General features: G+C 42.9%; 2 protein-coding genes across 27 annotated transcripts in view; both read right to left on the bottom strand.

Annotated features, from left to right (window-relative positions):
• The window catches only part of Dysf (dysferlin), a 199814-nt gene extending 190971 nt beyond the window's left edge, over positions 1-8843 (bottom strand). For all 9 annotated transcript variants that reach the window (XM_017592630.3, XM_006236765.5, XM_006236761.5 and 6 more), the window contains exon 1: positions 8704-8843. In XM_017592630.3, the coding sequence (XP_017448119.1) occupies positions 8704-8791 (88 nt within the window). In that variant the 5' untranslated portion in view covers positions 8792-8843. The remainder of the gene's footprint in view (positions 1-8703) is intronic.
• A 15815-nt stretch (positions 8844-24658) lies between these two features.
• The window catches only part of Zfp638 (zinc finger protein 638), a 119117-nt gene continuing 117269 nt past the window's right edge, over positions 24659-26506 (bottom strand). For all 18 annotated transcript variants that reach the window (XM_006236749.5, XM_006236751.5, XM_039107597.2 and 15 more), the window contains one exon: positions 24659-24969. In XM_006236749.5, coding sequence (XP_006236811.1) covers positions 24904-24969 — 66 coding nt within the window. In that variant the 3' untranslated portion in view covers positions 24659-24903. The remainder of the gene's footprint in view (positions 24970-26506) is intronic.

Here is a 26506-nt window from a genome sequence, read left to right as displayed (position 1 = left end):
GAGCCAGAACCATGTGGTCCTAGGAGTCGTAAGTAGCTGGGGATACTATAGATAGACGACTGAGTGATGTATGGTATATTTTTCCGATCTAGGTGGACAGATATGGAGGGTTAGCCTCATTCTCCATTTCAGCTTAATTCTGTATATACATATATGGGTACATATTCATGAATAAACAGTCACATATTCATGAATAACATGGTCGAGTTTTAAGTTCTTTGTGTGTATTTTGGGCTGGAGGATTTACTGATATAAATCTGTCTGGTAAACTACAAGCCTCTGGAGTTGTCATTTTATGGGGCAAAGGAGATTAGAAGCTGTGGCAGCTTCTACAGGCTTGCCACAGGGAGTGGATGGCTTGGGGAGTGTGAGTGATTCAGGAGCAGCTAATCAAGGGAACCAGGACAGACTGACACTTGGGGCTCCCCATGGGGGTGGGGCTTAGCCAGCCATAGCGTGCATTGTTTTTTATAATTATGCGCTACATAGAACCTAGCTGATTAGGTTCACGTCTTTGGCTCCATGCTGGACCCTGCTCTGTCTCCTGTCGATGGCAAAGTTGTCATGGACCTGCATCCTAAGTTGTTCTTGTGCGGCCACAGACTTATACGTCCTACACCAAGAAACACAACTGCCACTCCTGCTTCCTGTAAGCAAGGTAGCATACAGCCAATTGCCAAGGAGACCCAAATGTTCAGGGACCCTGGACAGCAGAGAGGAGAAAGCAGTGAATCAGCCTGCTTCAGGGTAACGCTTTGGGGGTGGACAGTGTCCATGCATATTCAGAACTCAAAGTCATAGTCAAGTGAGTGACTGATCACTTTAGAACTGTCATTTAAGCCTACTTGAGCCTAGAATGTCCGTTAATTGTAATTTAGGTTACTCTTCTGAATACTTATGGTGTCAGTACTTGGGTGTCCACAGGTTCCTGATGCCTCCTACTGACATCTGCCTGCTGACTGACAGCATTTCCTAACTGACCATGCCATAGTCACCCCAGCCACATATGGTCCATTGCTCATATTGCAGTCATGAGGTCTTCAAGCATAGTTGGGGTCATTTCCCTGATGAAGATCCCTCAAGGGCCTTCTCGTCCCCTGGGATAAAGCCTGCATTCCTTTCCTCTGCCAGAGGTTAAGCCCACGCAGGCTTTTAACCGCAGAGTTCCAATTCCAGAGAATTTTCAGTTTCTCATACAGCCCAAGCTCCCCTTCAGACTGGAAATCTACTTGTTGCTGCTTTCCGGCTCCCTCTGCAACACCACCTCCATCCACCCCTGGGGTCTCAGTTCAAGTATCAGTTCCTAGGGAAGAAGGCCCTGACCTTCCTCTAGGTTGGGTCATTCCGGGAAGTAAACAAGTCAGCAGAGACACTGCTCCTTAGTGCTCGTGGCAATTGTAAGGAAGGCCTAGCTGCGAAATTGCTTGCTCATTGTTAGAGACCAGGACTGGCTCAGTGCCCTGGTATTCCCAGTGTGTAGGTCAGGGCTGGCCTGGAGTTGAAGCAGTGGACACTGCCCAAGGCTCCCCGGCATGGGCTCCACCTTCTGAGGCACTCACTGCTTTTTGGAGAAGGCAGCATTGCCCCCTAGGGGAAATTTTAGATATTGTGAGCCTTTTATTTCTTTCTTTCTTTTTTTTTTTTTCTCCCAAATTTGCCCCCACCTCTTCTGCAAGCCCTAACATGCATGTGCATGCACACAATCTCTACTCCTGGTCCCATTCCAGGCCAACATAGTCCATACTGGAAATCTGCAAGAGATATGTCTAATATTTTCAGAGACTATTCCAAAGGGCTTTAGCAAACCCTTGGCCGGTGTCCAAGAAACAGGGACTCCATATACCTTTCCATAAACCAGAAAAGCAACAGCTGTTGACCCAAACCCTGAGCACATCCTGAGGCCTTTTCCCATCTGAATCTCCAGGTTCTTCCTGGTCTTACTTTTGTTCATTACTCAGACCTTTCCTTCCCCTAAACACACTTGTAGACTTCAGAATGGGGCCTAGAAACTCAATGGGGCCTCCTCTCAAGGGAATTTGTCTCACTGATAAAGCCTTAACAGAGCTATGGAAGTAGCTTAAAGTGCTTGCTGTGAAAGCATGAAGAGAGGAGTTCCAGCCCCAGAACTTGTGTTTAAAAGCCAGGTATGGTAGATCACATTTGTAATCCCAGTACTAAAAGGCAGGCTTGACCTTTTATTCATGAATATGTACCCATATACATATATGAATTAAGCCGAAATGGAGAATGAGGCTTACCCTCCATATCTGTTCTTCTTTCTTCTACTGATATCTCCTACAGTTTTACCTGGCACTTGGTATCCAACTTGAAAACTATATTTCCTGGACTCCCTTGCAGCTAGATTTGAGATCAGTGAGCTAGAAGGAGGAAGTATGTATGTAATTGTCCATGTGTCTTTATGGAGAAAACGTGTGCTTCTCCAGTACCTTTTCCTTCTTTTAGTTATTGTGAAAGTGAATTATGATGCTGTGCTATCACAAACCATACTCCCTGGAGAGAACAGAGCAAGAACCAGAAGGATCTTGGACCACCTGATGCATCAGGAGCTTTTGAACTAGGATGCCAATAAGTCAATGATTACCATGGTTTATCATGGAGGCATCAGAGGTCTCACAATAGTGGTATGCATGGATCTGCATCTACAGAGAGAGCAAACTATCCACCAGTAGGAAGGTAAGAGGGTCATCTGGAAGTCCAATGGGAATGAGATCAATTGTGAAGCAGTTTGTAGTACTCCAGGTGGGGTTTCTGTTTGTTTGTTTGTTTGTTTGTTTGTTTGTTTTGCTGAGACTTCATGTTTTCAGACTGATAGAGGTAAGAAAAAAGGAAATTAAAAGTCTTCATTGGCTTTAATGATGTCACCACTCACTGGTGATGATGAATAAGGGAATATGCTATCCTGTAGATGACACTGTGCATCAGAGAATACACTGGTGTTCCAAAGAGATGTATTGTGGAACAATATGATGTTTCATAGCAAAATTGTGCCCAAGTTAAGCCGTGGAAGATTTCTCATACCAATCTCCCCTTATAGCTTCCTTTGAAAAAGCAGAGAATCTGATTTTTTACCACACCTGGCTTTTTAACCTGGACCCCGTTTAACATAAATCTAACACCTGTGTATAGATAGATTGGGAGTGCATGACCCCACTTACCCAGTGAGCACATGTCTTTTTCTCTATAGCCTAACCTAAGTGGCAACACTGGCCACAAGACACAGGAACATTTATAGTCCTGTTCTCTATAATCTGGTAGCCATATTGCCTAACCATGAATAAAGACTGAACACATTCTCATAAGGTCTGGAGTTTTGTTTCCCCAGGACCTAAAACCAAACACTTTGAGGCACAGACCTTGACTTCTGCTCAGTGACACCACTCTTCAGAGGGATGCTCTGCATGAGTTCGCAGAATTCCTTTAGGACACATTTGCCAGTCCCTTAACCCCCGTGTATCCCCTCCGATACCTTCACCTCTCTCTGGATGCCCCAATCTAGTTACTACCTTCTTGTTGCTAAGGATGTAAACACTCATGTAGTCCAACTACAGCCATAATCATGTGACCTCCAGGAAGCGCCTGCTATGGTGGAAATGGTGCAGGCTCCTGGCTGGCCACCTTTTCCTCATGGGGTGACTGATTTAGCATCTGTGAAAACAAGAGGATGACACTCTGCAAAGGTGTTGCCTTCAGCACAGTGCTGATCCCCCTCCAAGGGAGTCACGTGACAGATGTAAGCTTCCTCCCCACCAGCTAGGACTTCCTCTAAGAGACAAAGGTGGATAGAAGCCAGCAGGCGAGCAGTGAGAAAGGGAGAGCACGGGGAAGGGAAGGTCGGAAAAGGGTTAAAGGCTCCAGTTGGGGGGTGGGGTGGGGTGGGTCTCTACAGAGCATTCAGAGAAGCATAGCAGCATTATGCGGCCATGGTCTGCCATTGGGCAGGCAGACAGTGCCTCAGTTCAGAAGGGCTGATGAAGGAATGGCAGACAGAGGAGACAAGGGTCGCTACAGACTGGCAAACAGATACCAGACATGAAGCTGGTTTTGTCAGTTTGAGAGGTCATTGGACAGACAAACGGAGCCAATGATAGAACTAATTTAGTTGAAAAAGATACTGAAAGTTTTCTTAGGTTAGTACAATAGTGACTTGATATATTACATGGTAATTATAATAGTAATTATAGATAATAACTATAGTTAACATGCGTTCATTTTTGCTAGTTTGTTGAGACAGTCTTATGTAGCCCAGGTCAACCTGGAGCTCTGTGTACTTGATGATGACATTGAGTTTCTGATCCTCCTGCCTCCGTCTCCCAAGTGCTGAGATCACACCTATGCATCACCCAACCTGCCTTTATGCAGAGGGAGAGAATAAACCCATCGTCCCTTCCTATTAGGCAAACATTCTTCCAACCAAGCTATATTCCCAGCCCTATAGTTAAAAAGTATTGGAGCTGTTGAAAGTGCTTTGTCTGGTCTGCAGCACTTCACCGTGGAGGGAACTCAGACACAGAGGAGTTGAGTGGCTTGTCCAAGGACACACAGCTGAAATGTGGCAGAGCTGGAATGTAAAGCTCAAAATTCCAAATCCTAAGTAAGCAGTTTATGTGTAGGAAGCTGGAGATCTCGGCCGCTCCTCCTCCTTCTCTCCTCTTCCCTCCCTCCCTCCCTCTCTCAACAGTTTTATGACACACCAGGTTGTGACCAAGGATGCCAGTTGTCTGCATTCCTTTGTCCCCTTCTCAGCTATTCCATTAAAAAAAAAAAAAAAAAAAGGCCCACAGTGACGTCACTGCCCCCTCCCCTAGAGGCCCTGCTATAATCATAAGTCATCCTGAGAGACGTATGACCCTTCATCCTGGGCCTAGGGTGTCAGATCCTAAGCATGTACCCTCCACAGGTTTGTGAGAACTCTGTGGTAAGGGCTGGGATACCGGAAAATCATACTAAATAGTATCTAATTGGCCCATCAGACACGGAGAAAGTGATTCAAGGCAGAAGCTTTCTGAGATGAGAAGGCACCCTCAAGGCCACACGGCAAGAGCCGAGGCCCTCAGGACCTAGGTGAGTAAGGAGTAAAAGCCGTGTGTGTGATGTGTCAAGGAGTCAGGGTGGTGTGTATATAAATAAACTTGCAGATAGGCACCAGAGCCTGAATTCCCCCTTCTGCCTGAGTCAGACCTAAAGCTAGAAGAAGAGAGGGTAAAGCTGGTGCAGAGGTGACTAGATCCAGGATGACTGGGCATGAAACCCCAAATCCAGTCCTTACTGGAGCAAAGGTCAGGCTTGTCACTTTTATCTTTGTGCCTCGGTTTCCCCTTCTGTAAAGTGGGACGATGAGAGTTGCTACCAGCTGTGCTTGCTATTGGACTAGGATGCAGCTCGTGTTAAATGTTCTACTCAGAAGCATGCCAGGTATAATAAGTGTGGGTCTTCTCCATAGGATTTTTGTGGCCTTTTACAGAAACAGTTTCTGGAAATGATGTATTGCTTATGTTTAGCCAATGCCCACTCCCCTTCCTTGTGATAAAGACATTTTAAGGAGTCAGAACTGGGTGGTGGTTGTAGGCGCCTTTAATCCCAGCACTGACGAGGCAGAGACAAGTGAATCTCTGTGAGTTTGTAGTCATCCTGGTCTACACAGTGAGTTCCAGGACAGCCAGGGCTACACAGAGAAACCCTGTCTTGAAGCAGAAGTTACGGGGTTGGGGATTTAGCTCAGTGGTAGAGCGCTTGCCTAGGAAGCAGAAGGCCCTGGGTTTGGTCCCCAGCTCCGGAAAAAAAAAAAAAAAAAAAAAAAAAAGAACCAAAAGAAGCAGAAGTTAGACCCCCTCCACCTTTGGGTTATTTGTCCTATCCTGTGCTCCTTACAACCCTATGTTCCCTCTCCTAGACTTAGCCCTCCACTGGGCAGGCACCCAGCCTGGTTGGTGTGGGTGGCACATGGCATGCATTCCATGTATCCTTTCTTATCCATGGGCCCCTGGGAATTCTCTGACAAGTGTACCACCTTGGCAAAGCCCCTTGGCAAAAATCTCTCTGGGTTGAATCTTAGTGAAGAGGATAATACCCTTGCCTTTTGACCTTATAGACCTGACTGAATTTATTTTCTCACAGAGGATCGTGACCATGTCACCAGGAAGGCAGGTTTAGGTCAGCCAGGGAAAGTAGGCTTCCCAGAAGGGCGTTTCGAATTTCTCTGTTCCGGGCCAGAGCCTGTTCTGTAATCATTCACCAGCCTGGCCCTGACTGAGAAGGGTAGAAGAGTGTGTGAGCTTAAACACTGCAAGGCACCCAAATTTAGACATGGTTAAGAGTTTGGCTAATGCAGGACGTGGAAGGTGGCCAGGGCCTGGGGGAGGGGAAAGACTGCATTCTCCACTGCCTGACAATGACATCCTGGGTTATGAGTTCCAGACAGCCTGCTTCTCAGGTTGAGAGCACAGACAATATACTTCCTTTCTATACAGTGAGCTCTGGGCTCCAGGAAAGGGGAACATACCCAGAGGAGCCAGGCAGCAGAAAACAGGAGGACTATGGATCCCTCACCCCCACCCTTACCCCACCCCCACCCCACCCCACCCCTCCTGGTGTGGTTGAGGAAGACTCCAGACAGGTCCCTGGGGCTAAATGAAGACTGTAACTACCAGCTGTGCTTCTGGTGAGCTAGAAAGCACTCCCATTCATTATCCTCTCCAACACCCTCCTCCACCACCACCACATACACACAAACCCCAGCCTTTCTCCTGAGCCTGCCCTGGGGGAGGGGTGGACAGGAGGAGCATGCAATGAACCTTTGCAGAGAAGGGAGGAGGTGAGGGGAAGCTGGAAGGAAATCAGGGCTGCCTGGCGGGGCACTAGAAGAGACAACAGCCCTGAGAATGGAATCAGCTGTAGACTGCACACTGCCCTTCCAAGACGCTGAGCGCAGAGGTGTGACTTTACAAAGCCTGTTCAGGCTTCCAGGCAGCGAATGAGGAAGGGGCACAGAACTAGCTTAACACCCAAGGAGCTTGGCTGGTCTCTCAGGATGGTATCCTCCTTTCCGTCAGCCAGGGAGCAAAAGTGGAGGAGCTAGAGCACCAGGGGTAGCCTCTTGAACAATCGTTCTGAGCCTTCCCAGTGCTGTGACCCTTCTATATAATCCCTCGTGTAATGACCCCTAACCAGAAAAGTATTTCATTGCTACTTCATAACTGAAAATTTGCTACTGTTATGAATCCTAATGTAAACATCCGGTGTACAGGACATCTGATATGGGACTCTTGTAAAAGGGTCATCAGACCCCAAAGGGATTTTCACCCACTGGTTGAAAACATATAGTCCAGAGCCCTTAGCCAGGCAGCTAACCCAGGCCATTGGCTGGCCTGCCCAGAGCTGAGGATACAAAGTAAACATGAAAATCTCCTCCCCCAAGCACATGGGAAGATGTCCTTGTCCTGTCTGCTGGAAACACACTGATAAAGCTCATTTCCAAGGCTTCTATAGGAAAGCTGGTGGACCAAGAGGAAGTTGGTGGGGAGTAGGAGAAACACACAGACAAGGTGCTCCAAGTTCTTCACTTCCTTCTCTTGGTGCAGGCGGCTTTCCAGGTTGCTCACCCTGGGTCTCTGCCCAAATCCCACACTGAGCACTGGGTGCTCCCAACACGCCTGCGTGTGCCAAGCTTGCCCCAAGTCTTCAGATGTCCTGTGGAGTGCAGGGTGTGCACACGCCTGCTAGTTCATGTGCATACTTGATGATACCAAAAAGGGATGACTCTGGATGGTCAGGGATTGACAGCTGTTCTAATCTCCTGGGCCAGGTATGAAGGGAAAAGAGGACTAGCCGGGAAGGAAGGCAGAGAAACATATAGAGTGGGTGATGAAATTGGGCCCAAACCCTTGCCCTCTACTCTTGATCCCGGTTATGTCTCAAAGCTGGAAGAAAAACTGTGGAGATCCCAGTCCTGGTCTGGTTCTGGGTTGGGGAAGGGTTGTTCTGGGAAAGCAAACATAGCCAGCCTATTCACATCCTGAAAAAAAAGCACAGGCACAACTCTGCAAAGCTTGCTGTGGAAAGTCAAGGACTGAAGAGGAAGGAGCTGGTGGCCTAGCATTAGGGGACCCCAGTCTAAGAAAGCCTTAATACCACCCCAACAGGTGTTTTTCTATTGAGAGTAACAGAGACTCCAAAAGATTGTTAATGGTGACAGCTAAACTTCTCCCACCATTGGTGGGGGGGAGGGGAGAGAGAGAGAGAGAGAGAGAGAGAGAGAGAGAGAGAGAGAGAGAGAGAGAGAGAGAGAGAGAGAGAGAATGAGAATAGGATTCCCAGAGGCGTGGCTATGCTTGCTTCAGTGGCAGCCAGTCTGCTAGCCTAGCTTCTGATAGTGAGCAAAGGCCCCAGGGAAGTTAAAAATAGGCAGAGGCCAGGGCCTTCCGGGGAGAGGAGCTGAGACCTGCTACACAGGGTTTGTGCAGCCAAGAGTGGAAAGACATCTTTTAAGGGATCCAGAGGAAAGGAGTAGTAGCCCTGCCCTCACCCGGTCCAGCTGAAGCGCGGTTGGGCCACTTCTATCTCACAGCCTCAGTTTCCCCTGTGGTGCCCCACCCCTTTCCTCTGTGTCATATCAATATCCAACATTAGTCTGACATTGCTAGGCAGTCTTTTTCCTGGCTTTCAAGAACTCCCCGGCGGTCCTACCTGCAAACACCGCGGAGCAGTAAGCATCGCTGATGTCGGAGTCCGGGGTGTGGACATTCTCCGCAAAGAGAATGAAGACTCGCAGCATCGCGAAACTGGAGAGGCAGGGTCAAGGCGCAGGCGGAGGGGCCCCCTCAAGGAGGGAGGCCGACTTGGATGAATGGCTGCCGGCTCACAGGTGTTGTCCTGAAGAGGAACAGGCTAGTCCAAGCGGCCCCAGTGGGCTAGGCTAGGACCCCGCCTCCGGACGGCCTCACCCTGCTAGTCAGAGTGCGTTGCGAGAACAGGGGCTTCTGTTCATTTCCCACCCCCGCAGTTGTACTCCAGCTCCATGGAACTGTAATTCAATGCCCCGCCACCAGCTTTCCCAATGACACGGCACTTTGCATTAGACCCTGAGCTGCGGACTGGGCGGTGGCCGCAATGGCCTGAAGAAGGACGAGGGCTTCAGGCACGCAGTGCAGCCCAAATCTCGCTCCCGGACAGAAGAAAGTTGGGCTCCACCCCTGACCTTCCACCTCTCGCCAGGAGCTGTGATTTACTTGGCTACGCTTGACTCTTGCAGTAGCCACAGGGACGTGATAGCTCCTCAGAAGCCGGTCAGACAGCCCCAGGGAGGAAGAGAGATCCAGGACTTAGAGCTGGGAGCAGAAGCACCTCTGGCGCTTTCGCTGAGAGCTCAGAATTTCATTGGTAAACAGCGGCTTTAAAAAAGTTTGCCTCCTTTCCCGACTGTAAAAGTAACAAATGCTTTAACCCAGTGGCTCTCAACCCTCCTAATGCTGCGATCCTTTAATACTAATAATATAATTAATAATAATAATCCTCGTGTTGTGGTGACCCCCAATCATAAAATTATTTTCATTGCTACTTCATAACTGTAATTTTGCTACTGTTATGAATTGTAAACATCTGATAAGCAAGTTATATGATATTCGACCACTGTGGAATGATTGCTCGACACTCCCCCCCCCCCCCTTCAAAGGAGTCACGACTCACAGGTTCAGAAGCACTTTTACACAAAGGAAGATAGACGTTTTACCTATGGTTCTTTAAAACAAAACAAAACTGTGTTAAAATAGGATTCAGATATTTACCAATCCAGGCTCCCCTTTGAACTTGTGACATGTAAGTGACAATTTGCATGGACTACTTGAGTCAGAGGATCTGTGCCATGTCTTACTGCCTCATCTAACTTTTCCCTTGTATCATTACAATTTCGTCCCAAACAGTATTGGAGAGATGAAACAGCTCAGTTGTTATGAGCACTTGCTGCTCTTGTAAGAGAACTTGGGTTTGATTCCCAGAACCTATCTGCTGTACCCCAAAGTACTGAAGTTCAGTTGAGGGGCCAGGTGCGTCTTATGGGCCCTTCTGGCACTACATGCACATACACATGCTGGCAGAACACCCATACATATAAAATAAGTAAAAACACAACATTTTCAAGACCAGTGAGATAGTTCATCGGGTAAATATATACCTGCTAGCAAACCTGAGTCCAGTTTCTGGGACCAATATGGTGGAAGGAAAGACAGGGCTCAGCCAGTTCTCTGACCTCCACAGGTCAGTCTTTCTCCCTCTCCTCCTCCCCTCCCCCACTCTCTCATTTGTTGTTTTGTATGCTTCTAGTACTCATTCCTGAGCTGCTTTTCTACACCTGACCAGATCCATCCTCCCACCAGCTCATCTGTGACTCATCTTCTAAGGATGGCCACTGGGGTGAGCCATCAGCTGTCAGTAGAACCTTCCCGGCAGTCCATCAGTGTGGTCAACAAACCAAGGCAGAAGAGCCAATCAACTATAGTTGACTGATTGGGCTCCCAACTGTGACTTGATTGTGACAATGAAATTTCCTGTGCCCACTGAGGGCCCTTTTGATTTTCTTTGCCTCTAACACAATATATGATTGTGGGGAAGAGCAAAGTGAGAGTTGGGAATGTAATTTATACAAGGGGTATGACTCAAGTCTCAAGTCCAGCACTGTGCTGGATGATGGGGTACAAGCAGAAGTGATACAGACCCTGTTATGTGTCCAACTGCACTCCTGCCCGAGGATTGATATCTCAAAAACTTAACCCCTAGTACTTTTGTCTTTGACACAGGGTATCATGTATTTCTGGATGGCCTCAAATTAATCAAGTAACCAAGGGAGGTGATTAAGTCAAAATGAGGTCATTGCAGTGAGCTCTAATCTAAGTGGTTTTTTCTTTCTTAAGATTTGCTTTTTGGGGGGTTGGGGATTTAGCTCAGCGGTAGAGCGCTTGCCTAGCGAGCGCAAGGCCCTGGGTTCGGTCCCCAGCTCCGAAAAAAAAAAAAAAAAGATTTGCTTTTTGGGCTGGAGAGATGGCTCAGCAGTTAAGAGCACCGACTGTTCTTCCAGAGGTCCTGAGTTCAAGTCCCAAATCCCAACAACCACATGGTGGCTCACAACCATCTGTAATGAGATCCGGTGCCCTCTTCTCATGTATCTGAAGACAGCTACAGTGTACATATATAAAATACATAAATAAATTTTAAAAAAAGATTTGCTTTTAATTTTAAGTGTGTGTGTGTGTGTGTGTGTGTGTGTGTGTGTGTGTGTGTGTGTGTTACATACACACAGATGCCCAAGGAGGCCATAGGAGGGTATCAGATTCCCTGAGGCTGGAAATACAGGAGTCAGTTCTCTGCCTCTACCATGTGGATTCACATGCCATCACGCTTAGTGTAAAAAAGCACCTTTGTCCTATGAACCATTTTGTTGGCCCCTTAGTCTATTTTTGAAGAAGTACAGCTTGACTCTCTGCAGATGCTCAATGTAACATGAACTGACATGATGGAGTAGCTAAAACTGGATCTGAGAGACACTCAACTAGCTGCCTCAAATACAGTGTGTCTTACTTTTCTACCTGTGACAATTTATACAAGAGTTCATTGGTGGCTTACATTTTCAGCGGGTAAGTATACAGCAGGCAGACACGGTGCTGGAGCTAGAGCAATAGCTTGAGAGCCGGTCTGGATCCACAGAAAAAGCTAACTGGGAATGGTATTGGCATTTGAAACAGCAGAATCTACACACCTCCTCGACAAGGCCACACCTCCTAATCTTGCCCAAACAGTTCCACCAACTGGGAACCAAGCATTCAAACATATAGTCCTATGAGGGACCTTCAAACCAGCACAGCATGACTAAAGAAATTTGAAAAGAATTGTAAGACATCCTCAACTCCTCTACTTTATACAGCAGGCATTATTCAAACTTCCTACTCAGTCTAACTTTATTCCCCAGTATATAGGATTTGCTTAATGTTTTCTTTCTAAAAAGAAACACCACATTCTCTGAAACTACTCAAGTTAAACAGAAAAGATTGTTTTGTGGATTTGGAGGGAGCATACATTATGGGCTATTTTTATTCTTAAATTATTTAACTCTCTCTTTCTCTTTCTCTTTCTCTCTCTCTCTCTCTGTGTGTGTGTGTGTGTGTGTGTGTGTGTGTGTGTGTGTGTGTTACAGCACATATGTTAAGATAGGAGGACAACTTCCAGGAATCAGTTCTTTTTCTCTATTATGTGGACCCTTCTAAGTCATTGATCCTGGGTTCCAGTTTTTATTCCTTCTTGCCCATGAGGTGGTCCTCGGAGTAGTTATCTGCCATTTCTGGCTCTCACTTTTCGCCCTAACCTTTATAAACACCCTTTCCAACACCTTAATGAATGGAAACTTCTGCCTCACTTCTGAAGCTTCAGATTCAGGGTTTCCTTGTCACTGTGTAGGGGTACCCATGCACAGAGAAGGAGATGATCTATCCTAAGATTTGAATTCAATTCCTTGAGGAACTTTAGGAAGTCAGTAGTGGACACTACTTGACAGCAAAAGGTTAGCCTTTTCCTGATGGGAGTTGGATATCACAGTTGTGATCTTGTTGGCTGAATCCCATCCATTTCCTAAGTTGAGGCCTCTCAACCTCTTGCTTTCAGTTCCCAAGCTTGGTTTCCATGACTTCAGCCAGCAATCCCAACAATACTGTTTTTGAGTCCTTGCACACTTTGCTTAGGGTGAGAAAACACTTCTATTTTTTGATGTACTTAGGTTATGAAAGTCAAGACGTACCAAGCAAGCTGGTATTCAATATTTCTATTTTCTCTCCTTTGGAGTTATTAGAATAAAGGCAGAAGTGAAGAGGGTGGGAAGTATGGAGCTAAGAGTGGTGATGGAGCCCACAAAACTCTCCAGAGGAGGCATGCCTGTCCGTATGACCAGGATTTTTGTGGATTGAGGGTTTATCTAGGAAATGAAAAAAATAACTATCCCATTTCCACATTAGGCTAGAGAGAGTATACTGAACAATTTAATTTCCTACCCCATAACCCTGTAGAGGCAAGAAGGTGGTCTCCTTTCTCTCCTCACCATAAAGGCTCATAGTAGACACCCCTATCCCAAAGACTAGGTTAACAAGAGAAGAACACAACTTTATTTGATCATAGTTTGATACAAGAGACTTCAAAACAAAGACCAAAATCAGGTTTGATCCAAACCTATTTTAATGCTTGAATTCAATGATACATTAATAGCTGTGTAGAAATGGGATTGAATTGTGTAGATGTGATGAAATATTTGATACAAGCAGTTTAAGCAAAGGTGAATAAGGCTGGAGAGATGGCTTAGCAGTTGTAGGCACTTGTTCCTGTAGAGAGTAGACCTGTGTTTGATTTCCAGAACCAACATGGCAGCTCACAACTGTCCAAAACTCCAGTTCCAGGGGATCCAATATTTTCTTACCTCTGCAGTCATAAGGAACAGATGTGGTACACAGACATACACATAATTTTTTTAAATGAAAAGGGTGGATGTTCATTTTTTATTACATTTATTTGTTGTGGTTATGTGGGTATGAATTCCCTTGGCACCCCTGTGGAGGTCACAATTCAGGAGTCAGTTCTCTCAGGAAGGATTTGGCTCACTGTTTTGGAGGTTAGTCCACTATGGTAAGGAGGGTGCACCACAATAGAGCAACTCACATCTGGTCCTCTGCTTATGAGATGGTGCTGTCCACTTACAGGGCAGATCTTGGGTCCATCAGTTAATCATCCCTGTACATCAGTCACCTGCACATATGATTTACTTTCTAGGTACATGTCAATTCAATCAAGTTGATAGGATTAACCACCACAAACAGTAAGAGCATAATATAATTCTGAGCGACTATAGGGCAACACCCAGGAAGGCCTGCTCACTCAGGTTCCTCTCATCTGTTCTATATCACATTCCTCCCTGTAGCCCTTTCTAAACATTCTTTTTTCTTTTTTTTTTTTTTTCCAGAACTGGGAACCGAACTCAGGGCCTTGCACTTGCTAGGCAAGCGCTCTACCACTGAGCTAAATCCCAACCCCCCTGTAGCCCTTTCTAAAATGAGAGTCTTACAACTGTCTATAAAAGTAGGCCAGGGAATTTAAAATTTTATTTAAAACTTAATTTTAGTGTGTGGATGTGTTTGTGGGGGGCAGGTATGAACATAGAACAGTGCACAGGTGGAGGCTAGAGGACAATTTTGTGGAGTCTGTTCTCTCCTTCCACTTTTATTTGAGCTCTGGGGATTGAACTCCTGTCACCAGGCTTACACAGCATTTGCCTTTACCTGCTCAGCCATCTCACCAGCCCCAAAGAGTTACTCTATGATTAGGTCTATGGTAGTTTTCTCATTCTATGATGAAAGTAACTTAAGAGTTATGTAGTGGTTTGAATAAGAATGACCATCATAGGTTCATATATTTGAGTACTTGGTTCCCATTGGTAGAACCATTTGGGAAGGATTAGGAGGTGTGGCCTAGCTGGAGGTGTGTCACTGGGGATGGATTGAGGTTTCAAAAATGATTGCAAAACAGAAAGGATAGGAAGATTAAAGTGATCTTTTAGGGCTTTATGATTGGCTTTGTGGAGGAGGGGTTCTTATTTCTTTGACCTACATTGGAAAAGAGGAAGTCTAGTTCATATGGCTTGCCTTAGAGAAGAATGTGAGGTGAGAGACAGGAAGATAGAAGGTGCTCACTTGTGCACCATTAAGATTTTTAGAGCTGGCAAGATAGTTCAACACATAAAAGTGCTTACTGTGCAAACCTGGTGATCTGAATGAAATCCCCAAAATCCATGGTGAAAGGAGAGAATCAACTCCCCCAAATTGTCCTCTGACATCCATACTCACATCAAAATGCATACACAGATAAGGGGGGGGGAGAAGAGGGAAGTGGTGGGGGAGAATGGGAGGGAGATGCATTTATTTCCAGCACTTGGGAGGCAAGAGCAGAGACCTCTGAGTTTGAGGCCAGCCTGGTCTACAGAACAAGTTCCAGGGCAGCCAGAGCTACACAGAGAAACCCTGTCTCAAAAAACCAAACCAAACAAATCAAACCATAAAACAAATAAAAAAAGATCTTTGCCAAAGATTTTGCAATATTTACTTTGATATACAGCTTTTTTAGTTAGCATGCAAGAACAAGGTTTTCTTATGGCATTTTCACACTAAGCCATCCTGTGTCATTTGTTCTTCTCTCCTTGGTCCTCTCTCATGCCCACTCTGTCTGGTTCTCTTCTTTTTTAAGTCACATGTATCACATTACCTTCTCCTCTTCTGCCTCAAAATTTCTTCCTCCTCTTTTACATTTGTTCAATTCTTAAATCTCTTCCTGGAGTTAACAGTTTCAGGTTTTCCTTTGGGAGAGAAAATTAACAGAGCTCCCAAGTTGACCATTTTAAAAGACAGTCCAAATCAAGGCCAATCATTTTCACTCATATGAATTCAAGACTTCTAGGACCATGTGTCCTGGTCTGTAATAAGAATAAGATATACTAGGGGTTGGGGATTTAGCTCAGTGGTAGAGCGCTTGCCTAGCAAGCACAAGGCCCTGGGTTCAGTCCCCAGCTCCGAAAAAAAAAAAAAAAAGATATACTAGGAGAAGAGAGGAAGGTATATACAATAAGACCAGATGGATCCCTGTTAACACAGGATCACAGATATTTTGTTTCTCTGAGTTTTAGTTTACCCATTTGTAAGGTAGTATAGCTGTGATGAAGATAGTGAGAATAAATTATAAAGTACTATTCTAGGCTCACCCAAAATTAGGACTGTTTTACTTCTTCTGCCTATATGGGATTTTTTTTTCAGCTTTGGTTGTTGTTGCTGGCCATAGTAGGTGCAGAAAAAACAAGTGTGTTCGGAATTGAGTGTGGTAAGAACCTCTGTTCTGAAAGGACTCATGATCCCTTACCAAGTAGAGAGAAGGTTCTCTGTTGAGCTGTGAGAGCACAGCTCTAGGACTAAGACACTAAGTGGGTCACTATATATGCACAGGTTTTGAACTTATTCCAGAGGCTATGTCTCTAGATAAGATGAAGCTTCCCGGGCTGGAGAGATGGCTCAGTGGTTAAGAGTACCGACTGCTCTTCCCAAGGTCCTGAGTTCAAATCCCAGCAACCACATGGTGGCTCACAACCATGTGAAATGAGTCTGATGCCCTCTTCTGGTGTGTCTGAAGATAGCGACAGTGTAATCATAATATATAATAAATAAATAAAATGTTTAAAAAAAAAAAAAGATGAAGCTTCCCCTCACACACATACATATACCAATCACCAATTCATATATACTCTGTGGTAGTAATGTGTATCAATTGCACAGACACATACACACATGAATGGTTACATGTGAAAAATTAGACTAAAGAATGTCTTGATAGCTTGTAAGCATTATCTACTTTCTATGTAGTTAGTTCTAGGAAAGGTAAGTGCTTAGGTAAGTAGACAAAGATCTACCTTCTGAGGGTGGGCAGGTACCATACTGTTAAAGGTCTACGCAGAACAAAAAAGGGGAAGGCCAATGTATTCTCTTCATGAGCTTACATATCCACCCTTTCCTCCAGCCTTCAGTAGCCCTTTCTCCAGGCCTTTGGATATTAGCTCTCCTGCTTCTTCAGTTTGGAGGTAGCATGTTGTAAGACTTCTTGGACTCGTAATAGTGCAAATCAACTTCTAGAATAACTGTTTATTATCTCTCAGTTGCTTTCTCCACATCCCATTGGTACTTTTTCCTCCAGAATACCAAATATCACACAGAGAAATCTTCTAAGGATGAAGGTAGGAGGCAAAGTTGATAATGAGGGTCCAAACTTATTTTCCTCAAAGTGGTATTATCCCACTTGATGAAAGAGGCCATGTCATCCTATAACGAACCAACTTTAACAAATATAAAGAAATGTTTCGGGCTGGAGAGATGGCTCAGCAGTTAAGAGCACCTGACTGCTCTTCCAGAGGTCATGAGTTCAATTCCCAGCAACCACATGGTGGCTCACAACCATCTGTAAAGAGATCCGATGCCCTCTTCTGGTGTATCTGAAGACAGCTATGGTGTACTTATATATAATAAATGAATAAATCTTAAAAAAAAAAAAGAAAGAAAGAAAGAAAGAAATGTTTCAGGTCCCAGTAGTGAGAGGTCAGGTACAGGTGCTAACTAGGCCCCTTGCTAAGATGCAGAATAAGGGCACAGAGCTTACATATGGCTGTTATGCTGTGTCCCTGGGCACAGACGAACCAGGGAGCTTTCTAAAATTCATATACCAAAGACTCTGTTTGACTGCTGGAGATACACAACCAGAAAGGCCTAGTGAGCATCTCAAGAGGAGGAACAAGTGAGGACACTTTTGCCCCTCCTTGGCTAAAAGTTAAGGCTTTGGAATAGAAAAGGTACTAAAGACTGTAAATAGCTGGGCACTGTGATGTGCACACCTGCACTAAGCCTCAGGAGTTGAATGAGGCGGGATTTAAAAAAAAAAAAAAAGTACTTTATCACGACAGCAGGAAAGATGCCTTGAAATGGTCTCAGGAGTCTTTCGATTCAACCTCAATGCAAAAGTTAAAATTCCATTACCTTGGTATTCTCATGAAGCTGGCCTGACAGGCATGCAGAATGTTAAGAATTTACAGGGTCATAGAGGCTTCTGCCCAGACTTCAAAGGATAGCCCAGAAGGCAGCCAACAGTTGGAAGGGCTGTTTAATTCCTGTAGGATTTTCTCAAGGAAGGTGCAAGGAGGTGAAACTCGAGAAACAGTAGGAACTGCAGAAATGTGGAAATACCAGGCATGAAACACCTAAGGTCACAGGGAGCAAGCAGCACTACCCTACAAGACAAGGTGTATGGACCATGACTAGCAGGGCCAAGGTCATGGGACCGACCAAGATTTTTGGTACTTACGTCATGTCACTGTGTTTCCAAATACCTGACATGTGGCTATAGGAATTAATGTTTGCTTGCTGAGTTTTGGACCTGTTTGAGACTTAGCCTTCCTTGCTAATCACCCACTTTTCCCCTCTTGGATTGTTTTCCCTGTGCCACTGTGTAAAGAATGTAACTACTTGATTTTAGTAGCTTAATAAGTATTTGCCATCTGTCAGAGATGACTCTGAGTCCTTGGAGGACTATTGAAATGGACTAAATACACAATGCATTAGGATGAACATGACCCTATAAGGGCCCAGGAGGAGAGCGTTTTATTTGAGTGTGAAATGTTCCCACAGGCTCTTATTTTGAAAACTTAAGTCACAAAAAATAACAAACAAAAAAGGAATAAGACTGCTCACTTACTCACGTGTGCTCACATCACTTGCCTTAGGAGAACTGAGTGGGGATCTGAGTTATGACCTTGAGTCTCCAGAACTGTGAGCTAATACGTCTATTTTCTTTATAAGGCAGCCAGACTCAGGAGACTTTTTATAACAGAAATATATAATGCAGCTTTTCATTTTTTGTTTTTACTACCAAGTTGCCAGAGTATTGCTCCATTTTATATGTACATTAGCAAAGTAAGAGTAATCTAGGAGCTCAGCAGTTAAGAACACTGGCTGCTCTATCAGAGAACCTGCTTTGTTCCCAGAATTTATATAGTGGTTCATAACCATCCTTAACTTCAGTTCCAGGGGATTAGCTGACGCTTTTGGCATCTGTGGTGCCAGGCAAAGTACATGAATGCAAATATATACTGGAATACGAAGAGTGATTTAGTTTCTCCATTCATTGTCAGCACTTTTTTCTTATCACTAATTTATTCTCACAGGTGTGTAAGGATAGGTCACCATGGGTTTGCTTAATTTTTTATTTTTTTTTAAAGATGTATTATTTATTATATATAAGTACACTGTAGTTGTCTTCAGAAACCAGAAGAGGGCATCAGATCGCATTACAGATGGTTGTGAGCCACCATGTGGTTGCTGGATATTGGACTCAGGACCTCTAGAAGAGCAGTCAGTGCTCTTAACCCCTGAGCCATCTCTCCAGGCCTTAATGTTTTTTACATTGTTTTTTTATGCATACGTTTTCCAGCCTGTATTGATTCCCAGGAACTGAAGTTAAAGACAAGCTGTGAGCCACTATGTAAGTGGGTGACAGAGCAAAAACCGAGTCATCCGTAAGAACAGCAAATACTCTTAGCCACAGTGCCATTTCTCCAGACTAGTACAGTTTTAATATGCATTTTTCAATGACTAACAATATTGTTTAGTGTTAATTTATATATCCACCTTTGCAAACTGTATGTCTGATGATTGCTAATATGCCACTTAAAAGTATTGTTTTAAAACCCACCCCTTTGGATTTTTGACTGATCTGAAACTCATTGGGCAGACCAGGCTGGCCTGCTCAGCCTCTATAGTGTTGGGATTAATGGTGTCACCTTGTGGGGAAGACTATATATACACATATATATATATATATATATTCTAACCTTTGTTAGAATTTATATTAACTCTAGAGAGCATTTTGTTTCATTAACTTTTCTATTGTTCGCCTAATTTCACTACTTAACTATTTTGTTTCCTTTGGGTTTAGTTTGCTCTATTTTCTAGCTACCCCCACCCCCTTTGTACTGGAATCTTAAGGTAGGCGCTTACCTAGTTATTTTGGGATCTCTTTTCTCATTTAAGCATTTCACTATCGGCATGGGCTATTTGTGTGTGATCTAATCGTCAAATGTTTAGTAGTTGTTATTCTGCTGCAGGTTTCTAGTTTTAACTCTACTACACCCCAAGAACATGATTTATTTCAGCGTTCCTCAGGCACTTGAAAAGAATGTGCATTTTAAAACACATTGTGTTGTGTGAAATGTGCTATAAATACCCATTAGATATTGTTAATTGGTAGAGTTGCTTTTGGTGTAGACCTGAATTTATTACATGCAATTTCTAAAAGCTTATGGTACTGTAACCTGGCTTTACTTTGAGGCCCCTCTTTAACAGTTATTTCTTCCTTTTGTGTTTAACTCTTCATATCTAAGCTACCCAGAGAGCACTTAGCACAAGCTACATTGTCATGCAGTGCTTCATGCTCACGTTCTCAAGTAAGTCTCTCAGGACAAAGCATGTTTTATAGACAGATGGTCAATCAATATGCACACTCACATACACACTTCTAAGTTCAGCACTTACCTCAGAAACCTAAACAGAGATGTTGTACACCGTTTTCGTTATGAAGATTTAAGTAAGTCAGAGCTAAGAAGTAACTACAACGCCTTGGATGTTCTAGAACTCACTGTGGAGCCCAAGCTGGACTTGAATACAGAGATCTGCCTGCCTCTACCTCCTTGACTGCTAGGTTTATAGATATGTGCCACCATGCCCAACCTCCCTTTTCTGTTTTGAGATAATGTTTCTCTATGTATTATTTACCAAGCTTGCCTGGAAATTTATAGTCAAGATGGGCTTGAATTAACAATCTTTCTGCCTTAGCCTCTAAGTGACAAGATCACAGATTTGTGTCAACACCCCAGCATGCAAATAATTCCAATAAAACCTCCCCTTAAAAAAGAAAAAAACTTTAAAATTTTCCCAAAATGTAGCCCTCTCCCAAAGAAAATGATAAAATTAACAAAGAAAGTTACCTGATTCCAAGAAAGGTAATACAGATTGAACAAGAAAAACATAGACATTTAAAAATATACTAATATACTTTTAAAATCAGTTCAGAGGAATAGAAATATTTTATAAAATCGTTAACACAAGATTTAAAAATGTAATCATGGTAAGTGAAACTAAATATAATTTTGGATTTATCTAGATGGTGGTAAAACTACTACAACTCCCAGTGAAAAGTGCATATACATTGACTGACAAGACGAAGGTAGATAATGTAGCCCTGGTACAGTGTATTTCTGGCCGTGATGCCTAAAGCAACATCAAAGTAAACAATCTGACGGGCTGTCTATCATCCCACAGTTCCTAAAAACTGTAATTCTTTTTGTCTGTTTGAGACAGGGACCTACTATGTAGCCATGACTGGCTTGGAACTTGCTTATGTAGACCAGGTTGGCTTTAAGCTCAAAAAAGATCCACCTGCCTCTGCCTCCATAGTAATAATTTATAAACAGTAGATTGTTCCAGAAATTTGAGAATTATAATATCAGAATTTAAATGGCTCCAAGCTGAGGAACAAGTCTCACTAAAGTCAGGGAGGGAGGGAAAGAAAGAGGGGAGAGAAATCAGGTATTTTTCTGACTCTGATGAGGCACACAGCACTGTCTATAGCAGTTTTAACAGACAGAAGCAATCAAATTATAAGGTCTCTAGGTCTAGGGATGTGCTGTAGACTTGGTTTAATGCTTGCATTATGGGTTCCCTTGTCTAGGAAACCCAAAGTCCTACCCATTTCCCTGCAGGCGCCCACCAGGCAATTAGAGTATGTGATGGTTTGCATATGCTTAGCCCAGGGAGTGGCACTATTAGGTGTGGGCCTTGTTGGAGGAAGTGTATCCTCTGAGAGTGGGCTTGGAGACCCTCTCCTAGCTGCCTGGGGATGCTCAGGCTATTCCTGGCTTCCTTTGTAGAACTCAGTTCCTCTTGCACCATGCCTGCCTGGATTCTGCAATGCTGCCATATTCCTGCCAAATGACAATGGAGTGAACCTCTGAACCTATAAGCCAGCCCCAATTAAATGTTGTCTTTTATAAAACTTAAATTGGTCATGGTGTCTGTTCACAGCAATAAGACCCTAGCTAAGACAGGGTGGATTATGCAACTAGTGCTACGGGGATTGGAGCTCAGTAACAAAGCACCAGTCTGACACATAAAGGGCCCTGGGTTTCCTGTGCCAAAGAGCCTGAGGAAAATCAAAACCAAAACCAATAAACATATAGAACTTCCAATTTATAAACTGACAACATACAACTGGTCTGCAATCAATAAAATCTAGATCAAGTGAAGTACTTCTCAAACTATGTATTAGATTGTTTTTTTTTCAACTGCAGATGAGTACTTTTCCAAAACATACAAAAATAAAACATAAATATCTAGACAAAACACCGAATCCAATAAAACCCCTAGTTTATCAAAGAAATTACAAAAAAATATATTTCAGAGGCAGGTTGATCTCCATGAGTTCAAGGCCAGAGGGGTCTACTTGAGGAGTCTACAGATCAAGTTCCAGAATAGACAGGGCTATGCAGAGAAACCCTGTCTTAAAGAACAAAACATTTAAGCCAGGCACTCAACTGAGTGCCTCATGTGTATGTAGTAGGCAAATGTCCTATCTCTGAATCAAATGCAGCCCTGAAAAACTATTAATAATTATATAAAGGCCCACCATACAATCACAATGTATGGAACTTATTTGGATTTGGGTTCAGACATAGCTTTAAAAAGAATAGTGTATGCATCTGTAACCTGGGAGGGTAAAGAAACAAGAGGATCCCTCTGTTAGCCAGTCAGTCTAGCTAAGATAGTAAGCTTTGGGTTTAATGAAAAAACAATCTCAAAAATTAAGGTGGAGGGGACAGAGACTGCTCTAACAGAGAAAGCAGGTTTGATTCCCACACCCACACAGCAGCTCACAAATGCCTGTTACTCTGGCTCCAGGGGATCTAATACCTTCTTCTGGCCTCTGGGGCCATCAAGGCATGCTTGTCATGCAGATGCATTTTTTTTTTCAAAAGGCAAGTTTCTGTAACATTCATTAACAGAGAACGAAGTAAAAATCTAAAATTTTATAGCAAGATGGCTCAGTTAATAAGGGTGCCTGCTGCCAAGCCTGATGACATGGATTTCATTCCTAGAACCCACATGTAAGGCATGATACTAACGCACACGCACGCACATGCATACACACAAGAATAAAAGTACTTCTTATAAAGGCCAAGGTGAATGTGGCCTACTTTTGCTTTAATGTCTACTGGTGAAACAACAGAAACTTCTACAAAGTGAGCATCAATCTAAAGTCAACTCTCGGGTTGGGGATTTAGGTCAGTGGTAGAGCGCTTGCTTAGGAAGCACAAGGCCCTGGGTTCGGTCCTCAGCTCTGGAGAAAAACAAAACAAAACAAAACAAAACAAAACAAAACAAAAAAACAACTAAAGTCAACTCTCCACCAGTAAGCAGAATCTGTTATGAACATGTACTTCACAGCAGCAAGATTAAAGAAAGGTAAACATACTTCTGAAAACATCAAGAACACTTTTATTAAAAAAAAAAAAACAAAACTCAACAAAAATCTGCTGCTACGAGAGTCTCACAAGGGAAAATTATTTGTGACACAATTGTCATTATTGGTCATTGGAATGAAAAAACCCCTTATCACTTTCATGCTTTAGCAGTTCCTTTTACACTAACTTTCAAATCCTGACACATTAAGAAAGTAGCCTTTTCCCAGATAATTAAAAGGAAATAAGACTTTCCTACTTGGTGCTAAGAATAAGGACCAACACTGACCCAGACAATGTCTAGGCTGATGAAATCTAAAGCTTCCTTGGTTGCAAATATTGGCCTATTTTTCTCCTACTATTTAGAATCTTTTCTTGTTACTTCTTAACTCCAAGAGCCTTGACAGGGACAAGCCAACATTTTCCCCTTCACTTCCCTAGTTAGTATTCTGCATGTATTCTGTAATGTAGCTTGGGCTGAACAGAGTATGCAATTAGTTTGAATGGCAGAGGAAAACAAAAGGTAGTATAATCTTTACTTTAAAAACATTTAAAAAGCATTCTAGCATAATTTTATGTGTATGGGTATTCTCTGTCTCTCTCTCTCTGTGTGTGTGTGTGTGTGTGTGTGTGTGTGTGTGTGTGTGTGTGTGTGTGCGCGCGCACGTGTGTGTCTGTGTCTGTGTAGTACCATAAGCATTCCTGGCACCATGAAGACCAAAAAAGGATGTCAGATTTTCTGCAACTGGCGTTAAAATGATTGTGGGCCACCATGTAGGTGGCTAAATATCAAACATATATATATATATATATATATATATATATATATATATATATAAGCAGCCGGTGCTCTTAACCTCTGAGCCATTACTCAAGCCCCAGAACTTCACTTTCTGTTGGCTGTATAGCAGAACCTTCTGTGCTGTGGTGGGCTGCACCTAAAGTGAGATTTTCTGAGTTGCTGCTTCTTTCTATTATTAGTTATACAGAAATGCTGAGGGGTCAGAAACGAAACCTACTTAAGTTAGCAGATATGTCTGAAGTATTGACTGATCAGGAAGGATGGGGTCTAGCCTCTATTTAGAAAACATTCAGTTATTTTTTTTTTTGAGGCTTTTCCAACTTCTTACACACTAAATTATTTAGATGTCTTAAAATCATATTTGGAAATCCATAAAAAGTAGAAACTGCTCTGTATATCTAAACTAGTACTTCCATGATCTGGCAGGTCCTTTCTACAAACAGATAAAAATAAAGCTTTCCTAACACATATAAAAGTTAAGCAATATTTAACTCAAACTTACCTTGGCCAAACATGATGTCATCTCATTATGCAGAAAAATTGAGCACGTAAGAATCAGACCTATATACATGAATAGCTGAGACAAAGTAACACATCATGCTATTACTTCCAGTAACACATGGACTGCCAAATACTCTACATCCCGGGGATGCAAAGAAGAGCCTTGCCTGTATCCAGAGGCAAGCAAGCCTTTACAAATCAACACAAACACAACAGTGTTGAAATATACAGTAGGAACATTTATTTTAACATTTCTAAAAGGTATTTCCATGCCTGATGATTTGATATAAAAATCAAACCCATCATATTTTCCCATCAGTTTCTCTACATCAAGGGCAATCAGAAATTTGTACAACATGAATATGTTTCTGAAACAAAAATTACAAATTAAATGATAACAAAAATACACAAATCAACTGGACCCTAAATGAATCTCTACTGAGTTCTTCCCTCCTCTCCTCCATCACCTAGAGCTTCTTTCTTCAGTCTCATTCTGCTCCTTTTCCTTCCTTTGCTTGGCCATGAACTTCTGTAAAAAGCAATTTTCAATATGAAACATGTTAGATGTTGTTTGCTATGTGTGCAATCCTAAGTGTATTTCATTATATTTATTTTAATTTAAAATTTAAATTTAAAGCAGTGTCTTCATTACATTCATTCCTTGCCCTAATAATCCTTCTGATATTCCATGACATGCCAGGCATTATGCTTGGGACTTGGGACTTAGTAGTAGATAAGAAAAATAATGCATTTGTCCAAGTGCTTATCCTATAAAGAAGGAACCAAAGAAAAGCAAAACGAAAATCACTGTAGGTGGTGGTAATTAATATACCAAATATAACCAGAAGAAAGCAGTAGTGTAAGGTAACAACCTAGTGTTAGAAGTCCTTGCTGAGCCTGTCCTTATTCTTGGGTTAAATCCCTAGTACCACAAAATTAAAATATTAACAAAGAAATTATGTAAAGTTGATCTTTTTGTGGATATAGGGTCAAGTTTGCTTTCTTTTCCTTAATTTTGGTCTTATGGGACAGGTTACTCTATGTAGTCCTGGCTGTCCTGAATTCACTATATAGATCAGGCTATCTTTAAACTAAAGAGATCTGCCTGCCTTTGCCTGCCAAGTGCTGAAACTGGAGGCCTGTGCCACCACAGGTGGGTTTTGGAGCTTGTTTTTTGTTTTTTGTTTTTTGTTTTTTGTTTTTTGTTTTTTTTTTTGAGCAAAGGCCGCTCTTAGTAGTTAATATTTGAGTAGAGACCAAAAGATAGGAAAGGATTAGTAATTAAAGAAATGGCATAATGACATCTGAGGTATCAGGTACAAGGAAGAAAACGAGTAACAAGACAGAGGTAAAGACACAGACCAGGCAGGTTATGCAGTATCACAGAGAACCAGTCAGTATGTATATTACTCCAAGTGTGATAATATGAAGCAGTTGCAAGATTTTAACTAATTTCTTTCTTTTTAAAGCAAAGTTCCCTGACTAGCCTTCAACTCTATGGGTAGATTATTCTCAAACTCAAAATATTCACCTGCCTCTGCCACCAGAGTAACAGGATTAAAGGTGTATGACACCACATCTGGCCTCAGTCAAAAGACTTCAAATGGAAAAAAAAGCAAGATATAATGGGTTAAAAGCATAAGGAGAATAGTAAATTTAATAAAATGTGTGAGGGAGGGGTTAGACGTAGAAGTAAACAAATCTGGGTGAAACTCTAGGTTCAAGGTCTGTTACTAACTAGCTTGGTTTTAAAAGTTCAATACACAGAATGTATGAAACAGCCTCAGACAATCAGGAGCAGAACTACTGCTTCAGCCATGGCTAAAGTTACTCTCTAGAGCAGCACCTTCTCAGAACATACATAACAAAAAAGAAACTAACATTTTTCTTCTAACTAGAAATTGAGAAATACTAATATGTTAGTATGTACAGGCATTTGCAACAGAACATCAGGATAAAGGAGGTCCACAAGACACTACTGGCTTACACAGTCTGTTCTAGACAATGATATTGCTCTAGGAGAAAGATAAGGGCTAGAGACCACAGTAACATACAGTGACACAGAA

The sequence above is a fragment of the Rattus norvegicus genome, chromosome 4 (assembly GCF_036323735.1).
Source record: "Rattus norvegicus strain BN/NHsdMcwi chromosome 4, GRCr8, whole genome shotgun sequence".
Classification (NCBI taxonomy): domain Eukaryota; kingdom Metazoa; phylum Chordata; class Mammalia; order Rodentia; family Muridae; genus Rattus; species Rattus norvegicus.
This window is presented reverse-complemented; position numbering and strand designations above follow the sequence as displayed.